Below are 15,597 nucleotides of genomic sequence, written 5' to 3'. Positions count from 1 at the left end.
TTGTTACAAATTACTAAATTAAGGTGGCAGTTTCGTGCTTTGCTGAATGAACCCCCCTGAATCTCTCATAAACATTTTCTACTTGAGTAGAACAAAGCGTTAAGACGCTTGTGACACATTGTTAAATCACCTCAAGGTACCCTGCAGATTTCCGACGCAATTATCTTTGCAAAGCTTTGTAATTGTTTTGGTTTCATTTTAACAAAGAGAACTAAATTATTGCTTCTAACTTTTACATGTAATGAGTAGCAACATTTAAAAATCACTCAAGTTACAAATAAAAAAAAACAATAAATAATCAAATGTTATTTATTAGACATTTATTAAATCATACAGATAATAAAAACTTCGGTTTAAGGCAGACTAGCAGCGAGCATTAGCTGCGAGATGTAAAATAAGAACAAATAACAAATACAAGGCTGAAAGTTATATTGTACTATGATTTAAAAAAAACGCAAGACAATGAAACCCAAACTGTGGAGCTGCAGCTACTGTAAGAGAACGTGAAACAATCCATACTGAAACACTTTATAAAACCCTTATTCTCTCCATTTATCAGTACAGTGCAAATGGAGAGACAAAAACCCACAGGAAATTCATAGTTTTTTAGGGCTCATGATGAAAATCCGTAAGTGTGCATGTGTAAATATGTGTGAGAGAGAAAACGGAGTGTATTTGGCTGTTTTTCACTTTAGTTTTGCATGAGAAATACCATTGGTCAAATAAAGTGCAAAAATCATTCAATAAGAAAAAAAAAAACATTAATGATTCTCTTAAAGCTTGGTAACTCCGATTCAAATTGACCTTTTTCTAAAGTGACCTTTTGGGAGAACAACCTTTGCTAAACCGTTGTACCACAGTATACAGCAGGAGGACATCACTAGCTAGATTGCTAATACTACTCCAAATATCAATAATATGTCACGCTAACACACCAGAGACGCAATCGATGTTCATCACCGCTAAGCCCCGGTAAGCTGATTAGAAATAAGTGTAATGGGTTTGTACTTATTAAGGCCAACACGAGCTCAGTAAGAAACATTCAGGGACAACATTCAGTTGGGTCAACTGAGCACTGACCACGCTGGTTGGCCAACAAAACCCTTTCCCTGCGTTTTGAGAAATGGATCCTCCATGCGTCCTTCAGTCCAAACTAAGGGAGGGTTTTAACACTGCCGAGATGCTTTTGTGAAACTGGAGAGTGTCTGAGATAGTGATAAATCTTTTTTTTGCAGTTTCTGGAATCAAATCCACATTTAATTGCTTCTCTCATTCCATGCACCGCTATGACAACCATGCTGGGAAAATCACAACATGGTTTCGGTCCTCTGGAGAGCCCAACCTCCAGAAAACATACATTTTACACACCGAAACGAGAGAGCACATGGAGATTGAGAAAATGATTGTGAGAGGAACAGTGTCTCTCATCATTATCTCAACAGTTTGAAACCACCGTTTTGAACTTTATCTCGTCTTTGTATTATTTCGTTGCGTGTGGACATCTACAAAACAGAGGAGGAAGCCAGCAGAGGAGGAACAGGTGATGGCTTGTGTGTAGCAGACATGTGACAGGGAAAGGCCCCAGCAGTAAGAGTGCTCTGTGGTTCTGTGCTGTGGAGAAGACGGATTAGGGGAGATGGAGGGACACAGGAACATTACAGGAGAGAGGTTTTGGGATACAGAGGTAAGGCCCATATTCGGTTTCTGTTCCCCCTTAACAGGGGGAAAGATGGATGAGGGAGGGGTTCAGTCCTGTTTCCTGGTCACTCGGTTTTCTTGGCCCAGGCCATGTCATCACTGCGTGGTCTCTGACCCGTCAATCTCTCGATCAACCACTCCAATGTCCGCCAAAAACCCACTCTGTCCAGTGGGTAGTTCAACCACCCTGAGGGAGAGAATGATAGAGAAAGTGAAGCAGGGTGTCAGGCACCAATGTTTATGAAGGGACATCAATGACAGCGGCTCACTTAGTGCCGTAGGCGAGATAAGACACGACCAAAAGAGAGAAAAAAAAAAAACTTTTTGACTTCTAAGTAGTTATTAATATGAATGCAAGACTAGATAATAGAGTGGTACAGATTAGCAGCAAAGACAGGATTTAAAATTGGACATACATGTGTGTGTACTAATTTTATTGAAATAATAAAAATATAAAAAATAATATTCAGCAAGAATGTATTCAATTGATCAAAAGCAAGTTAAGATTTCTATTTCAAATAAATTATGTTTTTTAAACTTTCTATTCATCAAATCCTGAAACAAATGCATCATGGTTTCCACAAAATTAAGCAGCACTATTGTTTTCAGCTGTGATTATGATGAAAAATGTTTCTTGAGCAACAAATCAGCATATCAGAATGATTTTGCAATGATCATGTGACACTGAAGACTGAAATAAATTCTGTTTTACCGTCACAGGAAATAAAATAACCCAAACCTAAACTTCTAAATAGTATTAATTGCAGTTCTTTCATGATTTAACAGGAGGGGGCAATTAATTTTTCACGTAGGGCCACGTAGGTCTGGACAGCTTTTTTCCCTTAATAAATGAAATCATCATGTAAAAACTGCATTTTGTATTTACTTGCATTATCTTTGTGTGGTATTTAAAATTGTTTGATGATCTGAAACATTAAAGTGTGACAAACATGCAAAAAAATAAGAAATCAGGAAGGGGGCCAACACTTTTTCACACCACCGTAATTAGAAAACATAGCATACAACACAAATTAAATTTCAAGATTAAACAGGGATAAACTTCACATCACATTTTAATTAATGTATTATCAATAAATTGTAATACATGTAAAACAGTATTTTTTTTCCTGTTGATGTTTCATTAATTTTGTATGTAAAACAGTCATAAAACAATCATGCCAGAGTACTTTGAAACAGGAGTAACACTGAAAAAGGAATAAAGAAAAGGTGAAGCACACAGGCTTGATGTGTAAAACCAACCATACAAATTCATTCCTCTCGCTGAATTACACACCTTTCTGAAAACTCACCAGCGAGAGAAAAGAGAGAAATGCAGGAGAACAGTGAGAGGGCAAGGCAAGCAAAAAAGGAGAGAGCAAGGACAAAAGAGCAAGACAGGAAGAAAGAGGGGAAGGCACAGAGAACAACATCAAGAAGCGGTTAGACACAGAAGCTCGTGGATGGTGACTCCCAGGGGATGGACAGAAGATCAGGCGCTAGCAGTAGAGTAATGTACACACTTACTGCTATAAATATGTAGCAGCACCCCACCCCCAGCCAGCCAGCCCGCCTCAACTCCACTAGTACACACACACACACACTTCTGTTGTGCTCACAGACATGCATTCCATTGGGTTTTGACAAGAAAACCATTTCAACCATACACGTTTAGACGTTTAACACACAAAAACGTGCAGGACAAAGTTCAAAGCTGTGACGCACGATATATCGTCCAGGCCGAATAATGAGGCATCTGGCCATTGTGAGATTATCGGTTGAAAATCATGTACACTTGAGAAATTAACAGAAGTTCCAAATTCTATTTACGGTTTTCTTCAATGGATATAAATGCATTTATTATTTAAATGCGAAAATGTAATCATGAGAATGTTTTCTTCTCATTTCAACAAGTTGTGTACAAGTCATTTGCGATCACTGAATTGTATTACAGACATTAGTATCTGCCACTAGCCTCTAGATATTGTTATTGGCCAATGAACAACCTATATTGGTCAGCCATTATTTTAAATTTCACACACATTTGCTAAAAACCTAAAAAAGATCATAAAGATGGAAACCATTTTAATGTATTAATGCAGTAAAGACTCTCACAAACTTTTTATCTCAAACATGAAAACAAAAGTATCAAAAATTACTATGATACGACTGTACAATGTTCCTTGGACATGCACTATAGTAGTAGACTAGATGATATATCAAATATTACAGTTCCTAATAAATCTCAATTTTTTGCTACAGTATTAAATGGTGATTGTTTTCTATCAATCAAAGGAACGACCAACTAGAATCAAAATACAATGGTTAAAAATCCAGTTAAAAATCAAGCCATTTTCACACAGCAATATAGAAACATCGATAATAAACATCAATATTTTTAGTACAAATCTACATATACACAAATAAGGTGTGTTCTCACAGGTCAAGCAATAACAGTTGAGCTTCCGTTTACCATATTTCAAATACTCTATGTACTGTATGCAATGTCTCTTCAGAAGAAGACAGATTTAATTTATAATCTTCTTCCGAAGCGCCAAAGTTTTGGTGGAATGGACTTTAAATGGAGGGACAGATTTCATTAAAAATATCTTCATTCCTGTTTTGAAGATGAAGAAAATCTTATGGGTTTGGAACAACATGAGGGTGAGTAATTGATGATGTTTTTTTATTTTCAGGCAAACTATCCCTTTAACAGCCAAATAACAAAAACACATTAAAATTATCCTGATATTCACAATAACTTTGATATATTGCCCACCCCTATGTGCAAGTACAATGGTATTCTTTGAAGTACCACATAAATTCCTTGGTAATTGTATAGGAACATGCTAATCATTCAGTACCAATGGTATTTCCACCTGACACCATTATAGTACCATGGTACCACCTCAGTACTGTTTTCAGCACCCCTGATTATGACATCACATGGTCATCCATTGACCTTGTATGTCTGTATATAAGCACCACACAGTTCCTCGGTCACGTGTGTGTGTTTGTACCCTCTTCTCAACAGTGACCCTTTTGGTGCAGGAAGAGAGCAGAACAGCTCATCATGTTTGTTTGATTTTTCATCTTTGTCAAACCCACACCACCCCCACCACCCCCTTCGAGCAAGCCTATTTGTTAGCACTGACAGCAGGTTAGCATTAAATATACATGGAGGTTGTCAGCCACTGGCACACTCAAAGGCGGGCCCCGGCCCCCGGGGACTCGGGCAGGGAGGGTGGAGGAGCAGGGCTCACACAGCGAGAGACACCCAAGCGTGCGCGTTTGTGTATGTGTGCGAGAGAGAGAGACCCTTTCCTCTGCCTTCATCAGTGTCTCCCAGTGGGATCAGGGAGCAGCAGTGGAAAGGAAAGAGGGAGGGTCAAAAGGACCGGTCTGTGCTCTGGAGCATGCGTGCACACACACACATCTGTCGTACGCTGGGGAGCAGGGTGACGCACAAGCATCCTCGCTCCCCTCTCTCCCAGAGACGCACGTCGCATACTGAGTGCTTGAGCTATCATGGGAATTTAATGCCTTCACACACACATACACATATATGTGCAAACACACACAGCTGACTTTAAAAAAGTTATTTTAACCCACTCTTCACAGCTATTGGCGATGCAGGCCACGCTCCGTGGAAGAATCCTTGCCAGATACTGTAGGTTACCATGATCAACTACATAAAAGACTCTCAGAGGAAGTTCACCTACCTCATCTGAATCCGATCCAGTACGTATTATTATTGTAAAGATGCCTACGGGACTCTGGGTATATTTAAAGGTATAGTTCACCCAAAAACAATTTACTCACCCTAGTGTTGTTCCAAACCTGTGTGACTTTGAAGAATACTTCCACCGTTTTTGTCAACAATCAATGACATCTATTGTTGTTTTAGATAACATTTTCAAAATATCTCTTTTTATGTTTTGACTACATGAGGGTGAGTAAATAATTACAGAATTTTCATATTTTTGGGTGAACTATGCCTCTAAGACAACACTAACACAAGGCTTCCACCTCATCAAGTGAAGCACGAGTGTGTACCTGTGGTGATGCAGTAGTACGTCTCATGTGGCGACACATGATGGATCCGGTGGTGTTTCCATGGCAGCACTAGGTGGCAGTCCTGCAGTAGTGTGACCCAGCGTGGCAGGCCGAAGTAGGAGTGGGACCACTTGTGGATCTGATTAGTCATGGTTACAAAAACCGCCAACGCAAAAACAAAACATTCCCAGGGGTAGGACTCTGCAAGGGCATCTGGGAAAGAGAGATGAGATGAGGTGTATGGAGAGATAAAGGAGCAATGGCAAAAGGTGGAGAGAGAGAGAAAATGATATGCAAATTAATACGACATGCCCTAACCCTGTAGTAAAGTACTAGCCTTACCCTTTACCATGAGAAACATCAAATCAAATTGACCTTTTAATTGAATTCATGGAATTTTATCCATTTTGGAACATTCTGTCACCATTTACTTTCATGTTTTTTAAACAAGAATGATTGGAAACCGTAACTGGGATGGATGCTGTTGCGCTCCAAAAAATGGGAAAAAAGGACCATTAAGGTGGTCTACACAACTTGTGTTTGAAGTATTCGAAGTCTTATGAATTCATATGATAGTTTTGTGTAATAAACAAAACAGAATTTTAAATTACTTTAAGGAAAATTAAAGCAATCGAGTCGTTCCTCTAAATTTCTCCTCATGATATAAGGAGGAAACAACGTCATGCAGGTTTGGAATAACATAAGCACAAGTAAAGGATGACAATTTTCATTTCCTCCATCATAACCAACATTGTCTCACAGGAATATAAAATCACTACACAAAACCACTCAACATGGATTTTGCATACAATCTTTTTGTGAACGTTTTGAAAAAATTATCAAAAAATATGGAACATTTAAGCACTCTATGACATTCTGCTAAATTTCCCCTCTTGTGTTATAAGGAGGAAATAAAAAGTCATACAGTTTTGGAATAATGTGAGCATGAGTAAAGGATGACAATTTTCATTTTGTGGCTGAGCTGCTCCTGTAACCCATGCAGAGCAAAAATGGAACTGAAAATGTTTTACCCTTTTCAAACAATATTCTCGTTTGTCGATTTCCCAATTTTTAGGTATTTTAAGATGAATGTGGGACACACCGGCGGCTCCAGGACAAGGAGTCGCACTCGGGTCACACTCATTGGCTCTAAAATTGTCACGCCGACTCACTCTCACGACACACTGGAACAGTGAGTGGATGTGTGTGTGTACCTGGTGGGTAGGAGAGGAATTTATAGGCCATGTGGGCCAGAGGCAGGATGGTGATCATGCAGTTGTCTCCATTAGTCTCTATGAAGTCATGCCGTGTGATAGCCGTCGGATCAATGTGGTGCTCCCGGAATGGGCGAATAAATGCCTGAATGGAAAGAGAGAGGTAAAGAGAGATGGGGGGAGCAGGGAAAGGGAGGTTAAGGTTCAATTGAAAAACGGGAAGGGGTGTCTAGGGCTGTGATTTAGATCCATTACCCTGTGGTAATCAATGGGTACGTCTATGATAAAGAGTGCAGGGTCAAACTAGAAGCTACTGTTGTGTTACAGTTAAGAGACTCTAGTTAGAGCAAGCTGAAAGAACACTGGATGTGCATTTTAAGGTGAGAAATAAAAAAGAAGAAGAGGAGGTTAATCTAAAATATTCAGTACAGAAACCAGAAACATCCTCTGCTTGAAGTTCCATACTGATAATGAGCTGTAAGCCCACAGAAAATCTGTGCAGAACTCTTCAGAAAGTTCTACACATTTGACACCCTTGCATGTTTTTTAAATAAATATTTTAGCTCATTTGATCATTCTTTCAGCTACTGTACCAATAAGAATGGGTCACAATGGTCAATTCACTAGTTGATTATTAGGGTCGACTGAATTCATTTTTATATCTTTAGCAATAGCTCTTTATTTAGCATGTTGTACTTAAGCGGTTAAAAAGTTTGCAGAGTAAAAACCTTCTGGAAAAGTTATACCTTTAAAATGGATCTCCATTAAAGCACCACCGTTACAGCCAAATGCATTTTTGAGAATTTCGCCACAAGTTGCATTTTTAAGATGGCATGTCCAGTAAAAAAAATAGTCCAACATTTAAAACTGCTGTGCCATTTCACTGAACTCCTCTAGACCTCTAGATGAAAGCAAGAACGTGCCTTGTGTAAGAAAAACAGAGACAGGTGAAGCCAAACCAGCCTACTAATTTATTATACATACTTCTAGTTAAGAAAGATCAGTCAACCAGGTGTTCAACCCACTGTGCGACTAGTCAATTTAAAAAATATATGCCAGTAAGAGTGTAGCCACCACAGTTTTACCACAAAAACCAGCACTGAAAAGGCAGATTTCGCCCAGATCTGGCTGTAAGACAGGGCTGGGTGGGGTTAGATGTTGACTGATAGACGCAAATTGGCGCGTTAGCGGTAACGTTACTAGGTCCTAAATGAAGGATGACGCATGCGGCATGAGCTACACGTTACGGAGCGGAGAGATAACCTGGCATTAAACAGCACTTCCCCACAGCTCAGATCCAGCATCATGAAAAAGCATAACCCAGCAGCACCTGTCACTCACGCCCAGGAGTGCTGCTTTGAGACGGGCACCTGTCTGCGACCGCGCGGGTGTCTTAAAATGAAAGGGAGTAAGAGAAAGGATCGTATAAGCACAAAGGAAAATACAAGAATGAAGATAATTTATTTTCCACATAAAAAAGAGGAATCGTTTGGAGCCACATTACCATAGCGTTTCAGAGACGGAGTGCGGGGGGAAAAATGTCATTATCGCGTGTTTGTGGGCTGAACTCAATCACACCTGTATCTGAGAGCGCGTGGCGATACTCTGCTGGAGCAGAGAAAACTATCTGTTGATATTTCGACAATTATGTTCCCTCCTGTTCTCCTCGTTTCCTTTCCGTCTCTCTGTGCGCAAGATTAAAAGAGCGCTAAACCCCAGACAGCACACGGCGTGCATGTCGACTCACCGGCACGCTGCGGCATACCTGTGCCTCGCCGCCGCTAATCCCACACCGTTTAACGGCCTGCCTCGCCTCGCTTCACCCGCCTTCTGCCTAATCACGACTCACATCTTCGGATTGCCCTAGCAACCCAGCCGAAGACCGGAGCCCGTCCTCCACCACCCTTAACCCAGAGTGCACATGAGAGATCCATTTCATTCCTCTTGCCTTTTTTCCTCCTCCCTACGCTCATTGGTCTTAAGTGCCTGTTTAATCACGGTCATTAATGATTCTCCCTCAAGTTGGTGCTTCTTGTTTGAACATGTGGACAAAAAGCCATATATATCGGTCCGCTAAATGCCGCCTTTAATCTGCTGGTTAAGGGTCTTAAAGCGCGGCGTTCTGGATGTCTGTAAATTCCCTCGCTTTTTTTGAAGTTCGATCTCTCCCAGGTGGCGGATCCTAATTATCCTCGACAGCAGAAGGATCGGCGGTGGCTGCAGAGCCGGGTGGAAACCCCTTCACGGTGGGGCGGTGTGGCCGAGCCGTTTAACAGCACAGACGGACGATGATGAAAGCGAGAGAACGCGGGCCCCTCGGCCTGACCCACAGCGGGAGCTGGACGGGCCGTTCAGATCACCTGCTCTCTACAATCCTGCTCTCGGCCCCAAAGTATTGGCAATATAGGACAACTCAGTTTGGAGTGGGCAGTATGACCAAAACCACGGTACATCGGTTTGGTACCATAATTAACAATATTAGAGAATTTTAAATGATCAATTACACGGCTCTCAGAAATGCTTGATTATGATTGGTCAGTCGGGACATTCTTAGGTCAGTTATTCCCTGAACATGCATGGTATTTAATGGCCGCTCATTCAGGTATTTGAGGCCAGTGATACGGTTGTTTGATTCAGATTTTTTTTTTGGAAGCTATTGGAGAACAAGCAATCGGAATCGATGGAAACGATTCCAATTAGCCCATAGATAAGCAGTGAACACGAAAAAAAAAACGCTCATTGAAGGACATGCATTTAACGCATGGTTGGAGCAAGAGCATAACATGTCTAAACTGCATGTGCACAGTTCAGTTTAATGATGAAGTTTACTTTAACTTTATGCCGTTGCACAGAATGTACAAAGCAAACTGTACCCTGAAATAACCACATCATTAAAGGGGTCATATGATGCGATTTCAATTTTTCCTTTCTCTTTGGAGTGTTACAAGCTCTTGGTGCATAAAGAAGGTCTGTAAAGTTGCAAAGACTAAAGTCTCAAATCCAAAGAGATATTCTTTATAAAAGTTGAGAGTCAGCCACACCTACCTAAAACGGCTCGTTCTAACACGCCCCCACATGTCTACATCACGATGTGGGAAGATTTGCATAACGCCGCCCAAATGTTCACGCAAAGAAAGAAGGCACAACTTTTATTCTCGCTGTAGTATTGTTGTTGCCGCCGCCGCCATGTCGTGAAGGTGCTCTGTGTTTGTGTCCGGATCGGCTTTCACCGTGGACGAAGCGGAGTCCAGCCCGGGGTCGTCACATGTGGTTGCCGCAAGCCCGCCCTCCGCGCCGTTCTCAAGCCCACCGGCCGCCGCTCACTCTAGCCGGCCACCGTGTGTGATGCTGTGTTTTGTTTTGAAAGTGAAACTACATTGTTTGGCCTTCCAAAAGAGGACACGACTAGAAATCAGTGGTTAAGTTGTATTTACAACACTGTTCTTCAGACCGATGAGCTTTGTAAAAATTGACGCGTTTCAGAAAGGCGGGGCATAGAGGAGAAACAATAATGTACAGTAGGTGGAAAATATATAGTGTTTTTTGAACCTTAAACCGCATAAACACATTTCATTACACCAAATACACAAAATAATGTTCTTTTTAGCAACATCATATGACCCCTTTAAGGACACTGAAATAAGAGCGCATGAAGTTGTATTCATTATTATAGCAACAGTAGTGTTTGTATGGCGTGCTTTGAGTGCAACACTTTATCGCAGGAAACTTGTCCAATACATAGGCAACTCAATATTTGTAAGTAGCCTACTGTACATTTTGGACAAGTTCGACATGCAAGACCGCAGACTGAAAGTGCGACAATGAATGCCACTGAAATGTAAGAATCAGGTATATGCGTACATGTGCAGCGAATTCCCCAGCGCTTCTTTCACGTGTCTTGTATCACACCACGAACATGCTCTCTCATTTATTTCTGTATTTCAATAAATTTCTCATATTATTTATTTTTACTGTAAAATGAAACCAAAGTATTTAATTGTAGGCCTACAGTAATATTGTTGAAGTGTTCGTCTTGTTGCTAGAATGATTGTTTTGTGCAATAGATTATAAAATAATAAACAGGCAAGATTTTAAAATGGTTACTTCTCAAATCAATATTTCCTATCCCAATTATTTATATGGTGAAAAGCAGTGTAATAATCTCAATTTTTACACTATACATTTTAATGCTAAAACAGACAAAAAATTTGTATTTAAACTAAATGCGAATACATAAAATTAGATGAACTCCTTTTCATTTTTCTGTATTTAACACTAGATTATTGAGAAAAATATATAAATATATCACATCAAATCATGTCAAGGTATAAATGCTATAGCAGACTAATTGGAGTTGGCACAGTATAAAGCGTCATACCGCCAGAGCCGGCGCAGCACTGATGAGGGGGCGGCTGAGGTAACGAAAGTGGGCGATGACGTAGCACAAAGTAAAAAAAATATATATTTTTTAAATTTGTGGCCCATTAATGTATTTGTCGGACCGTAAACAAACCTGCCTGCTAATGTTACTATTAGAATACTGGGTTCACACAGATAGTGGTCTGACATCCAGGAAATAATATGTCTCAGGCAGCAGATTTACCACAAATACAGACAAGTGATACCACCACAACCACCAGAAATACTTAGTGTCCGACCGATTCCCTGACATAACACATTCATTGCGACCCATTTAACAGATGGATCATTTTAACTTAGAACAACTTGAACAGCAACAAACAATAACAATACAGCGAAATAATCAACTAACTGGTCATCTAGCCCTCTATTAAACATTAAAGAATTATTTCATCATACCTTTAGCTTACTCAGTAGTGCTGCATTTTTAGTTGAACCACTTGCACGGAAAGTTTGTGTGTCAGATGTAACAATTAAAATGCGACTTTGTGAAACGGACTGTCCTAAATTGTTGCTATAGTAGCATCATATTAATGCTAGAAAGCCTATGCATTTTGGTTCATTTAAATAAACCATTATATTTCATAAATAAAATCTATTTATTTTCACACTCATCTTGAGTGATCTCATCATCACGCCCCCCCCGTGGCGCCAGCCCTGTATACCGCCCAGTCCTATAGGTTGCCATCTCTATAGAGCACACATCAGCCAGAGAACAATAGGAAAGATTGGTGTTACTCATAGGACAGGCCTCAAACTGTGAAAATTTCATGGCTGCACTCATTGTCAAGTGTATACTGATCATTGCTAAAACCTGTATTCTTGTCATTTCCTTTTGCTGTAATCAAATTTAACAGTCCATATTTCCAGAAGTAGCCTAATAATTGGCACACGGGACCGGATTTGGCTTAGGTTAGCCATTTTTCTACTGCCAGTCTATTGCCCCCTTCCACATATTAGCACAATGACCCCTGTCAGCACAAAAACACATAAATGCTCCCAGATTCATGGCCCCTACTTGTCCGACACAGAAAGCAAGTGTCGGCTGCTTTTTAATTGGACAGCGAGGGGGTGACCTTCTCTCTGATTGGGCAAGGAGAGTGTGACCGTACTATGCATTAATGCAACCCTCCTGAGTATTCCCAGCACCCTTTGGGGTTGAGAGTGGGTGGGGTTAAGATGTGGCGCTCCAGGAAAGTGGGAAGGGCTGAACTCCCCAGGTTGGAGATGGCATTTCACACTCGCCGTTTTTTGAGCCTGGTAAACCACAACAGGCCAATAGAGCAAAAGCTGATATGAAAATTAAACAGGGTAATTTGTTAAAATCAAACAAGATACTACGCTTAGAGATAGGGCTGCACGATAAATCGCATGCGATATTTAATGCGAGAACCGGCTTTCTGACAAGATGCGCATTAAATATCGCATGCGATTTATCGTGCAGCCCTACTTAGAGACCACACTGTGCATATGAGTGTGTGGGAAATGCATGTGTGCCAGAAAATGATGCCATTGTACCTAAATGTGCCCACACACCTACAGCCAATCACATTCATATAGTATAGCGATAGTTATGCCATACATACTGAACTATGCATAGGCCTTGGTTCTTACCTTCCCAATTACTGGTATGTCCACTGAACCCCATGTATCGGCTCCCCAATGTACCATCCCAGAGGCAAAGTCTGCTGTCACAATACCAGTTACTTTGAGAGAAAGAAAGAAGCTGTTAAATTCAGTCAATACTGAAATAAAAGTGACCATGAGACCATGACATGGAAAAAAAAGTGCACTACAACCAATGGTTTCTGTGGAGATAATGACAGCAGAACTTTATTAGAAAACAAAGGAAAGACATGAACAGAAAGGTCACAAAGAATAAGACTTACCAATGCCAAAGATGATTTTGTAGATGTGCACTGTGGAGAAGTTGAGGAAGAGGAAGGAGAGGTTTATAACAAAGAGCGAGAGGCACAGAATCACACAGATCCACTCCTGCAGCCGCTTTCCTACAGGGACAACAAACACATAAAGGCACATTAGTGCATATTTTATTAGCACTTAGAAAAAATAAATAAATAAAATGGTTAAAAAAAAAAACACAACAGGAGGAAACAAAATGTATACATCACATACATAAAAAAAAATCTTATTTTAACTGGTAGACCACCTATGAATTTGGAGTCTGATGATAATTTGTCTATCATATAATTTCCTGGCTTAAATACTGTATATTGACCTAATTTACTTATTGGACCAATACCAACAACACCAAGAAATAAAAGAAGAGAAATAAATATTCAAAAGAAGAACGGGGAAAAAAAGAAGACACTCTTTTGAAATTGTACAGACAGAGGAAAAAAAATGATAGATAACTACCTTGTTGACTAGTCAGTAATTGGACGAATAGTGGACCATGATGACTCATCAGCTGTAAATGCAAAAAAAAAAAAAACTCAAAGTGCCATCTTTTGAATGTTATTAATTCTCCTTAGTAACAGTATATTTAACTAGTGTCCACCGCGAGGTCACAGACAGCAGCGAACCGACATCTCTCAAAAGCAGAAAAGGTCATCGGGGTCAGCGGACAGGAGACGAGCCGAACGTGTGTAACCGTGTGTGTGTGTCGCATTATCTCGTGTGCTCAGGAGTAATCGATTAGACTAGGACAAGTTGTAGGCAGAGGCGAGGGTCAGGATCTCTTGCGATGACGCGTTTGCCTGACACAGCTAAACGTCCCAGGTCAGGGCAGAGGGCACTGATGGAGGGGCCACAACGGGCACTGTTCAGACCACCATGACAGTGGCGTGGCACGGCGGGCAGCAGTGGAGGATGATTAAAGTGCTAATGCATTATTCACAACAGAGTAGAGAATTAGTCTATATGGACACCGACCACATCTACATGTCCCCATCTCTCCACAGCCTACATTCAATCTCCATTTTTAAAAACGTGCATATTCAGTTTTAAACCACATTCGACCACGTCTGAGTCTTTCGTTCTTTCACTGTGACTCTTTCTTCTCGTTCCATCGCTCTCTCCTTTGCTCTCCTGTTGGGCGGATGTGGGCACGGAGAGGCGCAGTGGACTCAGCTCTTTTGAAAATTTAATGCCATTAGAGGAGCCGTCCTGAGTGGATTGGGAACGTGAGGAGGTTGAGAAGAAGATATTGATGACTGCTATTTATAGCGCCTCAGTGGGCCAGCCAACACCGTGTGCCTGAACGATGGACCACGGTTCTTATAATGCACTCACAAGTCTGTGTTATATTTCTTGCAGTTATGAGAGCACCAACCTATGGAATCCTTAACCTAACAGCTTGTAAGTGCTTGTGTGCAGTGTAAAATTGTTTACTGGATTAGTGTGAAAGCGGTCTTTTGAATTCGGTTGCACACCAACAACCAAATCCTGGGTCTGAGCTAAAATAAACCATCGTACAATCTGTGGCTGCAGTGAACTGCCATTGATTACGTATATTGTTGTCCTCAAATACTTTTTTAATGGATCACATTTTTTTGCATATTTTATTGCAGCCATTGCAGACAATCCAATAGAAATAGGTTTTGTTTCGCCATTATTTAACAGTAAGCAGTAGACACAAACATTCGAAAAAAGACTAGAAAGACTAAACGATTTGTACTGTATATACATATCTCTATAAAAGGTTCTTTAATTGTACTTGCAATAAAATTAATAAAATTGCAAGCTCACAGCTTGGATAAATTATGACTTAATTTTTATTTTACATCCACATATGAACATAAAACAAACAAAAAAAACACCTGTTTCTATATACCAGTAAATACATAAGGGAACAGATGATCCAGGGTCAGCTGATGTTGTTATAGAGCACATACTCACTTTCTGATGGCGCAATGAATTGTGAAGTTGGACTAAATGTGGTAGCACAACAGGAAGTGGAGGGATGAGAAAGTCCAGGTGCAGCACATCCAGGTGTAGGACCATGAGGGCTCAAATTAGACATAGTGCTCTTTTCATTACAACAATATCACAGCAGCCCCAAACATGGTCTCGAAATCTGAACGAGGTTTGCATGAAAGCGCTTTTACAGTCATTCTTTTTTGTAGAGGAACAATATTACAGCTCTTTTGACAGAATATCATGGAAAGGAAAAGTGGGAAAATATCTACCGCTAGTCAACACTTCACATGACACCATCTCTGAGAACTTCCAAAATTATTCAGAGACAGAA

General features: G+C 40.5%; 1 protein-coding gene across 2 annotated transcripts; it reads right to left on the bottom strand.

The window, feature by feature from the left end:
* Nucleotides 1-602: 602 nt before the first annotated feature.
* Nucleotides 603-15,384, bottom strand: LOC107686280 (transmembrane protein 189-like). 2 transcript variants are annotated; one of them, XM_016483217.1, is made up of 6 exons: nucleotides 15,246-15,384; nucleotides 13,274-13,393; nucleotides 12,999-13,090; nucleotides 6,966-7,110; nucleotides 5,752-5,964; nucleotides 603-1,885 (listed from the first exon to the last, which is right to left on the bottom strand). In XM_016483217.1, the coding sequence occupies exons 1-6, from the start codon at nucleotides 15,367-15,369 to the stop codon at nucleotides 1,764-1,766; spliced, it is 816 nt and encodes a 271-aa protein (XP_016338703.1). In that variant the 5' UTR covers nucleotides 15,370-15,384; the 3' UTR covers nucleotides 603-1,763. The 2 variants fall into 2 exon arrangements, with proteins under 2 accessions (XP_016338703.1, XP_016338704.1); XM_016483218.1 differs by lacking the exon at nucleotides 15,246-15,384 and adding an exon at nucleotides 13,764-13,832.
* Nucleotides 15,385-15,597: the final 213 nt, after the last annotated feature.

The sequence above is a fragment of the Sinocyclocheilus anshuiensis genome, unplaced genomic scaffold, assembly GCF_001515605.1.
Source record: "Sinocyclocheilus anshuiensis isolate Anshui unplaced genomic scaffold, SAMN03320099.WGS_v1.1 scaffold481, whole genome shotgun sequence".
NCBI classification, from domain to species: Eukaryota; Metazoa; Chordata; class Actinopteri; order Cypriniformes; family Cyprinidae; genus Sinocyclocheilus; species Sinocyclocheilus anshuiensis.
Note: the sequence above shows the minus strand (reverse complement) of the source record. Positions and strands in the feature narration are given on the sequence as shown.